General features: G+C 43.6%; 2 protein-coding genes across 5 annotated transcripts; one reads left to right on the top strand and one right to left on the bottom strand.

Moving 5' to 3' along the window:
* Positions 1 to 1,638: 1,638 nt before the first annotated feature.
* Positions 1,639 to 7,697, top strand: ndor1 (NADPH dependent diflavin oxidoreductase 1). 3 transcript variants are annotated; one of them, XM_019264289.2, is made up of 15 exons: positions 1,639 to 1,783; positions 2,240 to 2,375; positions 2,467 to 2,544; positions 2,673 to 2,770; positions 2,858 to 2,956; positions 3,266 to 3,367; positions 3,461 to 3,664; positions 3,864 to 3,991; positions 5,828 to 6,039; positions 6,183 to 6,290; positions 6,371 to 6,485; positions 6,583 to 6,729; positions 6,813 to 6,931; positions 7,113 to 7,207; positions 7,382 to 7,526. In XM_019264289.2, the coding sequence occupies exons 2-15, from the start codon at positions 2,241 to 2,243 to the stop codon at positions 7,524 to 7,526; spliced, it is 1,785 nt and encodes a 594-aa protein (XP_019119834.2). In that variant the 5' UTR covers positions 1,639 to 1,783; position 2,240. The 3 variants fall into 3 exon arrangements, with proteins under 3 accessions (XP_019119834.2, XP_010738368.3, XP_027134416.1); XM_010740066.3 differs by having other exon boundaries at positions 1,640 to 1,783; positions 2,236 to 2,375; XM_027278615.1 differs by lacking the exon at positions 1,639 to 1,783 and having other exon boundaries at positions 2,241 to 2,375; positions 7,382 to 7,697.
* Positions 7,698 to 9,368: 1,671 nt separating this feature from the next.
* On the bottom strand, positions 9,369 to 13,995 carry ntmt1 (N-terminal Xaa-Pro-Lys N-methyltransferase 1). 2 transcript variants are annotated; one of them, XM_027278616.1, is made up of 5 exons: positions 13,855 to 13,984; positions 12,818 to 13,004; positions 11,454 to 11,613; positions 11,045 to 11,297; positions 9,369 to 10,936 (listed from the first exon to the last, which is right to left on the bottom strand). In XM_027278616.1, the coding sequence occupies exons 3-5, from the start codon at positions 11,610 to 11,612 to the stop codon at positions 10,680 to 10,682; spliced, it is 669 nt and encodes a 222-aa protein (XP_027134417.1). In that variant the 5' UTR covers position 11,613; positions 12,818 to 13,004; positions 13,855 to 13,984; the 3' UTR covers positions 9,369 to 10,679. The 2 variants fall into 2 exon arrangements, with proteins under 2 accessions (XP_027134417.1, XP_010738366.1); XM_010740064.3 differs by lacking the exon at positions 12,818 to 13,004 and having other exon boundaries at positions 13,855 to 13,995.
* Positions 13,996 to 14,842: the final 847 nt, after the last annotated feature.

Here is a 14,842-nt window from a genome sequence, read left to right as displayed (position 1 = left end):
TGAATATATATATATATATGTATATGTATGTATGGTGTACATGTACAAACTAACGACACAATCATCACTAATGCTATTCTACTCCAAGTGCTCTTAACTTTGACATCTCAGCATGTTTCAGGAAATATCTTCACTCACTGAGTCTGTAATGTGTTTCTATGTGAATCAGACATTTCATGTGATCACACGTTGTGATATATATGTCACTCACCTTGTTGTTGCTGTAAAAGCTTGGTGTTGCTGAACAGAGCAGCCATATCTGGAAATGTACTGAAATACAGTATACAACTAGCCTGATGTTGTTGTGTCTTTGTTACATACATACAGATATTTAATGTAATTAGTTAGGGATGGAGGCTGCTGCTGGCTTAATGCAGTGGTTCTAAACCTTTAATGACATTCAATACAGATGACAAGAATTCAAAATACTGGACTATCACAGGAATAGACTTAACAGGTCTGCCTGATTATTCTGGGGGAGGGGTTTGAGAACCACTGCTTTAATGGATCATCAGGCAATACAACAACATACAGCTTATGAAGCCTCCTCCGTTTCACAGTATTTTATCTTATTTCCCCTTAATTTGTTATTTGCCACTATAAACACACTCTGACCTCCTCAAGCTTTTATTTTGGTACTTCCGGCATTTGAATTTGCATATTAGTTGAAGATTTAGTTTCACCCGAAACATTTAGATTCAGATTTAATATTTAAATTTAGATTTAACGTTTAGATTTAGATTTAACATTTAGATTTAGATTTAACATTTAGATCTAACATTTAGATTTAACATTCAGGTGTTATATTTAAAATATCTGTAAGTTGACAAATATTGTTGTAAATGTGCAAAAAAGTGACTCTCAAAATTCACACCAGTTTTTTAAACATATCTACAGAGCTTAATAGTTGATTACCCCGCTAACAGAAGTCACAGCTTCCCTATCATAGCAGCTTAGTTTTGTTTATAACCTATAAAAAGGCTTATATACCTTTTTAAGCATAGAAGTGCTTCACACAACAAATGAGTTGGTTTGTCTGGCTACAAATAAAGACAGGTACTTTTGATTCTCCCAAAATATATTGAGGCTGAACTTGCAGCTTGGGGGCCCCTGATGACTGCGGGGCCCTGTGCATTGGCATAGTCCACATATAGCAAGAAACGGCCCTGGTAAATATACATGATGTGTTGAACTCTCTTATATCTTTGACTTAGAATTATGTTGACTGAAACACTAGCACGATATCACTTTGACATAAAAAGTAATTATGTTATAATTAGACTTGAGTAAGTCACTATATTTATTATTGGTCCTCATAAGAACTTTATGTTATTGCCAACATTTCATCGTCCAACATTTATTTATTTTCCTCCTCTGTCGGAAATGGACTTGTGACTGATTCATTAATAATAATAAAAAAAACGAATCTTACAGCATTAAAGAAAGTGTAAAGAAGTGTTCACCAATAATAATAATAATAATAATAAAAATGGGTCTAATGTTGTTCTCCTCTGCAGTACTCTTCTCATATATTTCTCATTTGTTTCACAGACTGTGGTTGTCAGTGAACGTGTTACCTACATTTTTTAAAAAAATCAAAATTTCCGATTTTCCTCGTTGGGCTCTGAACGTAGCATGAAGGCACGAGCCAATCACAACACTGAACTGGGCTTGCCGTAAAGTGTGGCGTCGACGTGAGGATGAGCGGTTGCCTGGTGACACTGACTGAAATCATTTGTCACTTTTATCATATTTGAAAGTTTCTGTTGACAAAGACAGCAGAGTGAGTATGTCCGCTTCCTCGGTGTCTGTCTGTGTGTGCTTCCCGCCGAGAAATGACAAACGGAACATGTTTGATAAGCAGCTAACGAGCCTGCTAACAGGAGCTAGCTGCAGTCATGTCATGTAATGAAATGTCGTGGTGCTGTCTCACAGTCAGCCATGTAACTGTGATGTTCACTTCACTGTCTGAAGGTAAACTTCATCCGAAACATGAAGCGACGACAAACGCACCATTACAATGATGTGACGTCACTATTAGAATAATAAAAACAGAATCATCAGACATCATGCTGTTGTTACGTCATGCTCCGTGTGTGTGTGTGTGTGTGTGTGTGTGTGTGTGTGTTTCGTGTGTGTGTGTTGTGTTTCGTGTGTGTGTTGTGTTTCGTGTGTGTGTGTTTCATGTGTGTGTGTGTGTGTGTGTGTGTGTGTGTGTGTGTGTGTGTGTCTCAGTCAGGATGTCACAGCCCACTCTACGAGTCCTGTACGGGAGCCAGACCGGCACAGCCCAGGACACGGCCCAGAGGATCGCCCGGCAGGCGAGGAGGAGACAGCTGCAGGTCCAAGTGTCGCCTATGGATTCTTACAATGTGGTGAGTGTGATGATGTGATAGATCATGACTTTAGATCATGTCATGATGAAGCACTGAGCTCTGTGTGTGTGTGTTTCCTCCCATCAAACAGGCCAACTTGATCTCAGAGTGTCTGGTTGTGTTTGTGTGTGCCACCACTGGTCAAGGAGACCCTCCGGACAATATGAAGGTAACACGACTACAAGGAAAAGACACAGGACAAACCATACGCTCCTTGTGTCTTACAGAAGACTCTCTGCAGTCATTGCTTTCAGAACTACTCGTCCTCTGACGTGTTTCCGTCTGCTCCCTTTAAAGAACTTCTGGAGGTTTCTCTTCAAGAAGTCTTTGCCTGCTGGCTCTCTAAGTCGGCTGGACTGTGCCATACTGGGCCTGGGTGACTCCTCCTATCCAAAGTCAGTCCTGCCACAGGTTCACAGTTCTCTCAGAACATGCACAGAGCCACTCCTTGGTCTTCATCAACCACTTCTTTCCCTCCGTAGGTTCAATTTTGTGGCCAAGAAGCTGCATAAGCGCCTCCTGCAGCTCGGTGCCAGCGTGCTGCTGCCTGTTGGGCTGGCAGACGACCAACATGACCTCGGGTAAGAAACGCCATGTGTGAAGGAGCTGGTGAATCATGGGATACTTCCTGAGCAGGAAGTTGTGCTTCATTTAGTTTTCAGTGCAGACCCAATAGCACCACCATGTGGGCATTTCTAAAGCACTTTAAGTTGTGCCTCATAACTCTTGAAACCTTTTTATCTGATAAAAAGTTAGAAGTGTAGCTGAAAGTTGGAGCGGCTCGGAGTGCTGAGGCTGACGTAGAGAAAGAGAGGAGTGAATGATGTTGATGATGACAGATGTTGACAGCTGGTGCTGCATTTACTTACCTGAAAACGCGTGTGATCCAGGTCAGATGCTGTGATCGACCCGTGGCTCACATCTTTCTGGGGCAAAGCGGTTACTCTGTACCCGACATTGGCTGATGTGACTCCACTGAGGGACGATGAGCCGTGAGTATCACGAGTTTAGTTTTTTTAGATTGTATTGCTAAGACCACACTGTGTTTTGTGTTGGATTGTTTTTATTCTTTCTTCTTGCGGCAGGCTCCCTCCAACGTACACTTTCCACTTCCTGGATGGCGTGACAGAGAAGACGGACGACAGGCTGAGCATTCCCACGGAGCAGCCCGTCCCCTCTCAGTCTCACCCTTTTCCCTGCAGACTCGTGTCTAACAGACGAGTGACGGACGTGTCACACTTTCAGGATGTGAGACACATTGAGTTTGATATCACTGGATCCAACATTGAGTGAGTAATAAAGGCCCTTTAAGATCCTTTAAGTATCAGACTCTGACACCCTGATCACATTTTACACAGTCTGAGGTGAGAGCCTCCACGTTAACATTACAAAGGCGACAGCTCTCTGTGTTTTGTTTCAAAACACTTAGCAGAATATAACATAGAGTTTCTGAGCTCATGGCTGGTTGCTTGTGGTGTCTGTGTGTAGGTTTGCTGCTGGTGACGTGGTGATGATGCATCCTCGTAACTCAGCAGAGGACGTCCAGCAATTCTGTCAACTGCTGAGATTAGATCCAGACGCCACGTTCAGACTCCGAGCCACAGACAACGCTGCAGGTGTGTGTGTGTGTGTGTGTGTGTGTGTGTGTGTGTGTGTGAATAAAAATGTGAGCTAAGACACACTCTCATCAACACTCACAATCAGCCTCTATCAAATGAAGCTCTGATGATCAATATACACTCACCAGCCACTTTATTAGGCACACCTGTCCAACTGCTCGTTAACGCAAATTTCTAATCAGCCAATCACATGGCAGCAACTCAATGCATTTAGGCATGTAGACATGGTCAAGACGATCTGCTGCAGTTCAAACCGAGCATCAGAATGGGGAAGAAAGGTGATTTAAGTGACTTTGAACGTGGCATGGTTGTTGGTGCCAGACGGGCTGGTCTGAGTATTTCAGAAACTGCTGATCTACTGGGATTTTCACGCACAACCATCTCTAGGGTTTACAGAGACTGGTCCGAAAAAGAGAAAATATTCAGTGAGCGGCAGTTCTGTGGGCAAAAATGCCTTGTTGATGCCAGAGGTCAGAGGAGAATGGCCAGACTGGTTCAAGCTGATAGAAAGGCAACAGTAACTCAAATAACCACTCGTTACAACCGAGGTATGCAGAAGAGCATCTCTGAACGCACAACACGTCGAACCTTGAGGCAGATGGGCTACAGCAGCAGAGACCACACCGGGTGCCACTCCTGTCAGCTAAGAACAGGAAACTGAGGCTACAATCTGCACAGGCTCACCAAAATTGGACAATAGAAGATTGGAAAAATGCTGCCTGGTTTGATGAGTCTCGATTTCTGCTGCAACATTCAGATGTCAGAATTTGGCGTCGACAACATGAAAGCATGGATCCATCCTGCCTTGTATCAACGGTTCAGGCTGGTGGTGGTGGTGTAATGGTGTGGGGGATATTTTCTTAGCACACTTTGGGCCCCTTAGACCAATTGAGCATTGTTGCAACGCCACAGCCTACCTGAGTATTGTTGCTGACCATGTCCATCTCTTTATGACCACAGTGTACCCATCTTCTGATGGCTACTTCCAGCAGGATAACGCGCCATGTCATAAAGCTCGAATCATCTCAGACTGGTTTCTTGAACATGACAATGAGTTCACTGTACTCACATGGCCTCCAGAGTCACCAGATCTCAATCCAATAGAGCACCTTTGGGATGTGGTGGAACGGTAGATTCACATCATGGATGTGCAGCCGATAAATCTGCAGCAACTGTGTGATGCTATCATGTCAATATGGACCAAACTCTCTGACGAATGTTTCCAGTACCTTGTTGAATCTATGCCACAAAGGATTAAGGCAGTTCTGAAGACAAAAGGGGGTCCAACCCGGTACTAGCAAGGTGTACCTAATTAAGTGGCCGGTGAGTGTACAATGAAAACACATTATCATTATAATTATTAGATTAAAATTCAGTGTTTTATGTCATGTCTCATTTTATTTCATGACTCCGTCTCTCAGACAAACACCCAGCAGGCTCACTAACTACCAGGTAACTCTTAAGCAAGCAAGTTCAACAACAAAGACTAAAGGTGGTCTGAGCCGCCAGTCTTTGAAACTCTGATTCTGATTGGATTATTCATTCCTCTGTTTTAGGGCTATCAGAGAATGATAAGTGACATTAGCACTGAGCCACATGATGGAGAAATATAAAATTTAATCATGAGTATGCGTTAAATGCTAACAGTTGTGAATGTGTGGGAACGTTCTGTTCATTTATGCCATCACAGTGCAGACCTCTAACTCCACAAAAACAAGTAGTCGTCGACTGATCAACACGATGGAGGATCACAAACAACACACTCCTCTGCTGCCCCCGTCTGAACCCCTGATGATGATGATGTTGAAATGATGTGAACCTTTATCTTTTCAGTTCCAGCCCGCCTTCCTCAGCCCTGCGCGGTGCGCTACCTGGTGGAGAGCTACCTGGACATCAACGCTGTGCCTCGCCGCTCCTTCTTCGAGCTGTTGTTGACCTTCGCCACCAATGAGCTGGAGCACGAGAAGCTGATGGAGTTCAGCTCAGCGGAGGGCCAGGACGAGCTGTTGAGCTACTGCAACCGGCCCAGACGCACCACGCTGGAGGTGACGGCTCAGTGTTAGTGAAGTTTAGACAAATGTTACACTCTGAAGTTAGCAGTCGTGTCTTCACCAGCATGTCACATGATCCTCCACACAGAGGTTAAATACATAAACTCATTGAGCGTGTTGTGTTCTTGCTGCTGCAGGTCTTGGCAGATTTTCCCCACACAACAGCAGAACTCAAAGTAGACTACCTCCTGGATCTGTTCCCTGAGATCCAGCCTCGCTCGTTCTCCATCGCCTCCTCTCTCCAGGTAGCTCATCAGTCATAACCTGCTATGAGAAAGGATGCTTTAAACAAATGCATTGAGTGGTAAAGACCGTCTCCTCACAGGCTCATCCAAACAGGCTTCAGATCCTGGTAGCTGTAGTTTCTTACAAAACCAAGATTCATAAACCACGAAGAGGCCTCTGCTCCACCTGGTTGGCCTCCCTGGACCCTGCACAAGGTCTGTCATCACACCTTTATTCTCATGACACACATATTGATTATCAGTTACATTGCAACTGTAATTCAACGCTGTGTGATCATTCATTGTGTTGCAGGGGAGGTGTATGTGCCTCTGTGGGTGAAAAAGGGAACTATGAAGTTCCCTAAAGAGAAGGACACTCCTGTGATCATGGTGGGACCTGGAACAGGAGTGGCCCCCTTCAGATCTGCTTTACAAGAGAGGGTGGCTCAGGGAAAAACCGGTGAGATCTTTCCCACTATGACTTTCCCTGTCTCTACACATCATTTCACATCTCTGACACCTCCTCCTCTTCCTCCTGTTTAGCCAACGTCCTGTTCTTCGGCTGTCGCTCCCAGTCCAAAGACTTCTACTTCAGATCAGAGTGGGAGGACATGACGAAGGCTGGACACCTGACCCTCGTCTCTGCCTTCTCACGAGACCAGGTCACACACACCACACACACACACCAAAGAACTACACATGATGTCATCGATTCATTTATTCTCAGGTTTAATTAGTAGAAAAATCAAACACTCCTGGTGAAAATAGATGCGGTCCACATGTTCCCCCACATGGCAGAATCAGTGGTTATGATTCACTGTGCTGACTGTGTTTTGTGTGTAGGAGGAGAAGGTGTACGTGCAGCACCGTGTGAAGGAGAACTCTGAGCTCCTGTGGGACCTGATCGCCAATAAGCGCGCCTGTTTTTACATCGCTGGGTGAGTGCAGGGCGCTACAACAAAACCACTCTTTAGGGTCTTTCTCCAGGACAGTGTCGCAGTTTGAATCCATCCTGTTCAAACTGGACTTTTGAAAACAAACTCTGCTAACTGGCAGAGGTTCTCTGGTGTGTGCCTGTGAACACACTGTTGACCTTGTTGTTTCCTGTGCAGCAATGCCAAAGAGATGCCGGCCAGTGTGTGTGACGCTCTGAAGGAGGCGTTCCAGCAGGAGGGCGGCATGTCCGCTGAGGAAGCAGAGCAAATGCTGACAGCCATGGAGAGGTCGGGCCAGTTCCAGAGTGAGACCTGGTCCTGATCACATGACCTCCACTCCTCACATGACCACTGACTCCAACTGCTGCTGCTGCCCTGCTGCCTGCATGAGACAATCCCTGCTCTCATCAGGCTGCATCAGCAAGTTGAATTCCATTCTCTAACTTCACGTGTGACAAAGCACGCTCAAAGGTTCACTTACAAGCTTTTCTAGCTTTCAGCCACATCTCACAGTCTTTATTCAGTTAATGGATGTTGGTTGTATTGAGGTGCTGCAGTTCACATCACAGCCTTTAATGCCTCAATCTGTTGTTCACATTAATCTGTGACTGTATTTCTGTATTCTGTATTTCATTCTTGTTTACCAGCAGGGCCGTTTTCAGTCCTCACTAACAGCCTGTTCTCTGTCCCTGCTGAGAAAGATACTTAAATCTGACTAAACTTTAAAACAAATTGCACAAACAGAAGTACCCAGAGATGAATTTCAACTGAACTCTTTGATTAAACATGACAGAGAATTGTGGAAGAAGAAGAGGAAGAAGAAGAAGAAGAGCTCATTACCTGTTCAGTAGGTAGACATCAGCATATCAGGTCTGTCCAGTTACACCTGCTGTAAATATGTGTATGCATGCTACACATATGTGGAACAACCTATGAAGAGCTCAGCCACTGTCTGAATGTAACATGTGCTGTTACAGTGAGTATTTATAGCAGCAGGACTGTGTGGACGGTCACAGTGTCTCACCCATGTGCCACAGAGCTCTGCGACACACAGAGATGTAGCACACGGTGCTTGGTAGTCAATGTTTGGCTTTTCATGGAATTGATTGGCAATAAGAAAAATCTTGAATATCAGCAGAGCTGATCAAAGTGACTGAAAGCTTCATTTTCACCAGCTAGTAAGTGAACCTTTGAGCCACACACACATGAACAGTTTTATTGACGGACACACAGCAGCTTTAATATCGCCTTATGGACCAGACTGAGGATCAGTATCTATCAGACATATTTATACAAGTGTATTTGAAGTGACTGGCTGTTCATAAAGCGCAGCATGCTTCGTGTGAGAGTGAGAGAGAGTGAGAGAGAGTGAGTGAGTGAGAGTGAGAGAGTGTGAGAGAGATTGAGAGAGAGTGAGAGAGAGTGAGAGAGAGTGAGAGAGTAAGTAAGTGAGTGAGAGAGTGAGTGAGTGAGTGAGAGAGTAAGTGAGTGAGAGAGTAAGTGAGTGAGTGAGAGAGTGAGTGAGTGAGAGAGTGAGTGTAGCAGAGTAACAACCTGCAAACAAGAAAACGATAATCAGTATGAGGGACGTGTTGGAACAGTAACTTTAGCTCATTGTGGTGCAGACTTCCTGAGGTGGAGCAGGACGTCCTACCTCACCTTCAACACCAGCTAACACAAATAAAGCCTTTCATATGAACCATATATCATAGATGATTTCTCAGTTTTTTTTGCCTGACTGAAGACTTGAACATGTTTTTCACTTGTTAATGCAGCATATGGACGATCATGCTATGCACACAGATAACACATGATGGTCTGTACAGTATGTTGTGTAGGAGGTGGACCTGACCTCACAGGGCATTCATTCACCGAGCAGACTGGACGTGTCATCAGCTGAGTCAGGCATGAGAGGAAGTGTGTAATTTTGAGGAAGCTGTAAACTTGCCTTGACATACACAGTGTAATGTGTAATATGTGACTGATTCTATAAAATATGCCATAAATAAACCATAATACCCATCATCTGATTCAGTGTCACACTGGGACTAATACTGAGTTTATTTTTGCCCAAGCTTCGTTAAAGTTCTTCTTTAAATGACTGTTATAACAACAATAATAATGACAGATGCATTTCATTCAGACATTAAACCTCAATTTTACATTCCAGTTTGACAAAATGATTTTATTGGCATAACTATTGGCAGAGTCACTGATTCATACGTCTGTATCAGGTTAAAAGGAGTGACTGCTGAAACAGATTCATCGTTACATCATAAAGCAACAAACTTAATCTTCATGATCACAGCTGCATATTAAAGTAACTAAACCAACTGAAATCCGATCGCAGTATGTTGTAATAAATAAAATTAAATGATACAGCTGAGTCATCACTCAGGATGAAGACTTCCTGTTAAATGTGAGTCCACAGTGTCTGAAGAGGACTGTTCATGTTTCATCCAAACATAATCGTGTCATAAAATCAATGTGTGCTCCTTCAGAGACACAGAGCATCAGTGGCACCAGCTCTCCAAACTAAAGATTCATGATTATCAACAGAAGCACTAAGTCATGTAATCTTAATGTACTCAAAACAGATTCACCGACATGTTTAATCACTGCTGTCCACTGAAACGAGCACACATTCAGAGATGCTGTTGTTTTTCTGTCTCTGTCATGATGTGCCAGGAATGAGAAGCTAAAGAGAGAAGTTCAGAGCCCAGCTACTTCCTCTGCTCCACACAGCTCACCAAACACAAGCATCTTAGCCATTTCAAATGTTTGAACCAGGACCTCCAACACCTTCCATGTGTCAGACAGATTTCATCAGGATTGAGGTCAATGTAGAAGTATCAGATCAGACTGTGAGCAGGACTCCTTTCCTCTCATTAAAACCAGTAAAATACAGACAATGTGACCACAGCGATCAGAAATGAACTTCAGACATGTCAAACTTTTTTTCTTTTTTTTAAAGTTATAAAACATCCAAAGTGTCCGTGAACAAGCTCTGAACAACATTAGAAATGTGTGTGTTAAGAAGAGACTGCTGGAAGACGCTGCACAGAATGTGAACGGACGTAGAAGGACTCCCACACAGGAAGTGATGTCACAGTTCCAGCGTGGGTAATAAATAAATACTGAGCGATGACAGTATGGTGATGGCGATGACACAGCACGTTTCCAGAACACTGTCAATCAGTTTCTATTGGCACATCCACATACTGAGGTGAACCTTGACCTGGCATGACATGGCAGAATTTGTCCATCTTAAACAGGAGACGGAGACAACGTTTGTAGACAGACGTGGAACGTGGCCGTATCCTGACACTTAAGAGTTAGCAACACACACTCCACAAACACACACACTGCAGATCATTTCAAACAGGTAACAAACGCTGACTAGAAAAACATTGTTTCCATGTTAGAAGTACTGAGTCATCCCTTCTTCCTAACCCACGGAGGAGGGCGCAGGCCTCTATCTGAGAGCCAGCATGTAGACGTGGTAGATCTCCTTTGGGAAGTTCATTTGTTGCTCCTCGTGGGCGATGCGGAGGCCCGCTCTGGCCACCAGACCATGAAGTATTTCCAGGTCGCGGCAGACGCTGCTGTCCACCTCATCGGGGACCACGCCCTCGTACGACACATTGTCCTTGATCACGATGAGGCCGTTGGGCCGCAGGGCTTTCTGGCAGTGCCGCAGGAAGTGCACCAGGTGGTCATCAGTCAGGTGACCTGAGGGGGAAAGAGAAATGTTTGATAGTGTATGATTCAGCTCTTAATGTGGCAGTTATGCTTTGCATTAACCATGTGTGTAACCATTGTTCACTGAGGCACACTCACCGATGACCCACTGGATCCAGATGACATCGTAACGTCCACTCTCCGGCACAAAGTCCTGCAGGCCTCCGCAGATGTAGTTGCCCACTCTCTTGCCCTCCTCTCCCAGGTACGTCTTGGCTTTGTCCAGAAACTCCTGCGTCACGTCCACCAGGTCCACGGTGTTGAACAGAGGCAGAAGTAAACGCTTGCTGATCCTCCCGATGCCTGCTCCACAGTCCAGAGCACAGCTCGTCCCTGTCTTCCCCTCCCCATCCTGCAGGAAAACACATAAGAGCTCACTCATGAAGACTTTTCCAGTGTTCATCTACAGTACAGTTGACTGCATCAGATGTATGACTGCAGTGACCTGACACTGACACATGTAGAGGTAACGTGAATGTGCTGTTGCTGTGTGACATGAGTTTCTTACTCCGAGGAACTTCTGCAGGAACGCTTTAGATCCGTTGATGTCAATGCTGGAGATGCTGCCGTAGCCTCCCAGCATGCCATCCACTGTGGGCGGGACCTCCTTCCAGTAGTCCTCTGCGTTGGTGTAGAAGCTCGTCTCATCTTCTGCTATGTCACCCATCCTGTCACAGTCCACAGAGAACAGCGTCAACACAAAACAACTATCCACTGCCTGCAGCTCCTCAATGATGAAGTCAAACCCGGCTTCAAGTAGAGGACAGAGAGAAAGTGTCCCGGCTGAGACTCAGTTTGGATCACAGTCCTGTTTCTCTAAAGTATCTTGAGGTTAAGCTTCATCTATATCATATCAATCAGTAACGTAAAACATGTGATTAAGAAGTATTATTATAAAACTGCAGAACCTGCAGGGAAACCAAAAACACCTTTCAACAACATTTCATTCATGTAATAAATAGATTTGCCGTGTGAAGTTTTCTTCAAACAAACACGTTATTTGCTGCATTACACTATTAGCGATCAAAAGCATTCACACCTTCACTCCAAGTTTTGTTTGATTAAAAAGAGTGGTGATGTTTGAATAGGAAATACATCTACCTGTTATTCTGTGAGTCTGTATTTGACATCCTGGAAATGAGACTCAAGGTGGTGCACCATTGGTGGTGGTGCAGTCATCAGACCAGACACCAGTATGTGTGTTAATCTGATACTGGTTTTATAAAACAGTTGTACAGGCAGCATTTATATTTTCAATAAGTGACAACAAATATTGTTTCTTTGTGTATTCAATCATTTATTTGGCTCCGTCAGTCTCAGTCCAGCAACACAATTTTTTTACAAGTTAATAACTTAGTAATGACTAGACTGATTAGAATTTTTCATCTAACACTGAGCAAACACATGTAGGTCACATGACCACTGTTCTCATCCTGCACATTCCACTAAGTGATCTAATGAACACATACACTTCACAGTGATGAGTTAAATAATATTCCTCCATACATGAAATTATGAATTTACATATCTAAGCAAATAAACAATATTCTGAATAAAGATTTATTACATTGAGTTGCTACATATATTCATCTTTGTTACATCTAAGTTAGATGACAAACATTAATGTAACGTTAATATTAGAACACCTGTAAGTGTTGTTGTGCTCTACATCACTTATGAAATGTCTTGTACAATCAGATTACTTGGTCAGAACTGACTGTTATATAACATGTTATAAAGTATTATAAGCTCAGATTCATTTTACATACACTGACATCTTTTTCCCTCTTTGGCAGATATTTTGTTCAAAGTTATTTCATCACAGTTCATATCTTAGCGTGCCTTCACTTCCTGTGTGGTTACTAAAAATACCTCTCTGGGTTTAAAACGTGCTGCCTGTCCTGTCCTGTCCTGTCCTGTCCTGTCCTGTCCTGTCCTGTCAGCTCAGCTCACAGGCTGCGTGTTGGAGTATTCAGCGTTGTCTCTGGAGTTTTTCCAGGCTGCTTATTGTTTCATGTGCGCTGCCTGTCATCCACCTGTTCTTCAGGCTGCATTCACTCTGTGATTAAGGAGAGTTCATCCATATTCAATCAGCTCCGTGGAGGGTGAATAATCAGACCTCCCCACTCCAGCAGTGTTTTAAATGGACAGGGAGGGAGGGAGGGAGGGGTGGGGGTCTATCACCCGCTCTGCATGTCAGATGAACACACACACACACACACACACACACACTCCAGCAGAAGCCAAATCTGGCTACACTTGGCAGTAGTTCAGCTGTCAGCACCCATCTTGTGAGCAGTACAGAGGACACATTTCCCCATGAGGCAGCGTGAAGCGTTATGAATGAGGCTGGAGACACACACACACACACACACACACGGTCATCATTTCAAAGGTCTCGTCCCATTTAGTTGTCGTGGTACACACTTGGTAAGGAAGTGTGTATTAACCATGAAACAAGTGAAACACAGCAGCCCGGCCTGTCATTATCATGACACAACGTGTTTCCACACACAGGCAGTAATACCTGAGCTATAGCTGCTGACAGAGCGAAGGAACTACAAGTTGACGTCATGACCACTGGCGCGTGAGAAGTTGTAAATAAGATTAAACATTTAAACTAACTTGTTTTCGTTATAAACTTGTAATATTAAATAACCATTCTTTTCATTATCAACATGAAAGTATACACCTGTTTAAGTTTGAACCTGAGAACGACACGCTACACATTCATTTGCATAAAGTTCATCACAGCTGAGCTAATGAGGCCGTGCACGTGCTGAGTTAAATGTTATAGTTTTAGCCAACGAGCTAGTCTGAGCCGCCAACAGCCTGTTTCCAGGCAACGACAGAAATATACATACATATACATAAAGTTCATGAAAGAGACTGTTCAGAATAACAATCACCTCGTCTTCAGTCAGCTCCACGTCCCGCACCCTCCTCTTCTCTCCTCTCCCCACACGAACCCGGTCCCGGTCCCGGTCCCGGTGTCACCGTTTCAATTTTCTATTTGAGACCACAGCACGCGCACCACGTCATTTCCTTATTTGGTTTCCCGGGAGCAGACGTGACAACAGCGCCCCTACAGGCTGACGTCACTCCTGTCCTCCTCCTCACTGCTCATGCAGTCATATCAGAGGAATGCATATGGATGTATATGAAGGTGTGGAAACATACATAACCAAAGGAATGAAAGAAAAGAAAAAAGACGAAAATGTGTTTTGTGAATTTGGGCTATACAAATAAAATTTGATTTGTTCCAGCAGAGATTTCACACTTGTGTTTGATCATCATCATCATATCTGCTTTTATTTTAGGGGAGGTGTTGTGTGATGTCGTGTGTATATGAGGACTGGCACCAACACAACACGGTAACAAGAAATGGAATACAGCGCCTTGGAAAATATCCACGAGTCATGAGAATTATGAGTGATTTGTAGTTAATAAACTAAACAATCAAACAGTCTAAATGTCCTTTAGATCTAAACACAGCCATGATACATGTTTGTTTCTCACATTTGAATATCAGCCATTTTTATATAACGTTTAGTGACTCATATTGTTGAAGTGGGAAAGTAAATAAATATGGGCATTAAAACAAAAGTAAATATATACATACGGAAGCTAATTAAAGCAGAATTATCAATCAATGTCACATTATTTTTTTAAATATTATTTTTGGTGCATTTATGACCTCATCATCTAATATTATTATTATTATTATTATTATTATTATTATTATTAGTCATGCTGGGTTACTTTCCCACTAATTGTGAAAGCATGAACAGACACTGTTAATGTTATTAGTAACACTTGTGACGTGTGCTCTGAAGAAGGCCTCACTGTGAGACTGTGGTTGCACCGACCAGCTGTCAGGTGTGAATATGTGCAGCC

This window comes from Larimichthys crocea, chromosome IV (assembly GCF_000972845.2).
Source record: "Larimichthys crocea isolate SSNF chromosome IV, L_crocea_2.0, whole genome shotgun sequence".
Classification (NCBI taxonomy): Eukaryota; Metazoa; Chordata; class Actinopteri; family Sciaenidae; genus Larimichthys; species Larimichthys crocea.
This window is presented reverse-complemented; position numbering and strand designations above follow the sequence as displayed.

What these genes read in the sequence shown, in the direction of transcription:
- ndor1 (XM_027278615.1), top strand. Translation starts at nt 2,241, where the DNA reads ATGTCACAGCCCACTCTACGAGTCCTGTACGGGAGCCAGACCGGCACA. An exon ending in CTATGGATTCTTACAATGTG is followed by an intron (nt 2,376 to 2,466) that starts GTGAGTGTGATG and finishes CCCATCAAACAG; the next exon opens with GCCAACTTGATCTCAGAGTG. An exon ending in ACCCTCCGGACAATATGAAG is followed by an intron (nt 2,545 to 2,672) that starts GTAACACGACTA and finishes CTCCCTTTAAAG; the next exon opens with AACTTCTGGAGGTTTCTCTT.
- ntmt1 (XM_010740064.3), bottom strand. Translation starts at nt 11,612, where the DNA reads ATGGGTGACATAGCAGAAGATGAGACGAGCTTCTACACCAACGCAGAG. An exon ending in TCCTGCAGAAGTTCCTCGGA is followed by an intron (nt 11,298 to 11,453) that starts GTAAGAAACTCA and finishes GTTTTCCTGCAG; the next exon opens with GATGGGGAGGGGAAGACAGG. An exon ending in CTGGATCCAGTGGGTCATCG is followed by an intron (nt 10,937 to 11,044) that starts GTGAGTGTGCCT and finishes TTTCCCCCTCAG; the next exon opens with GTCACCTGACTGATGACCAC.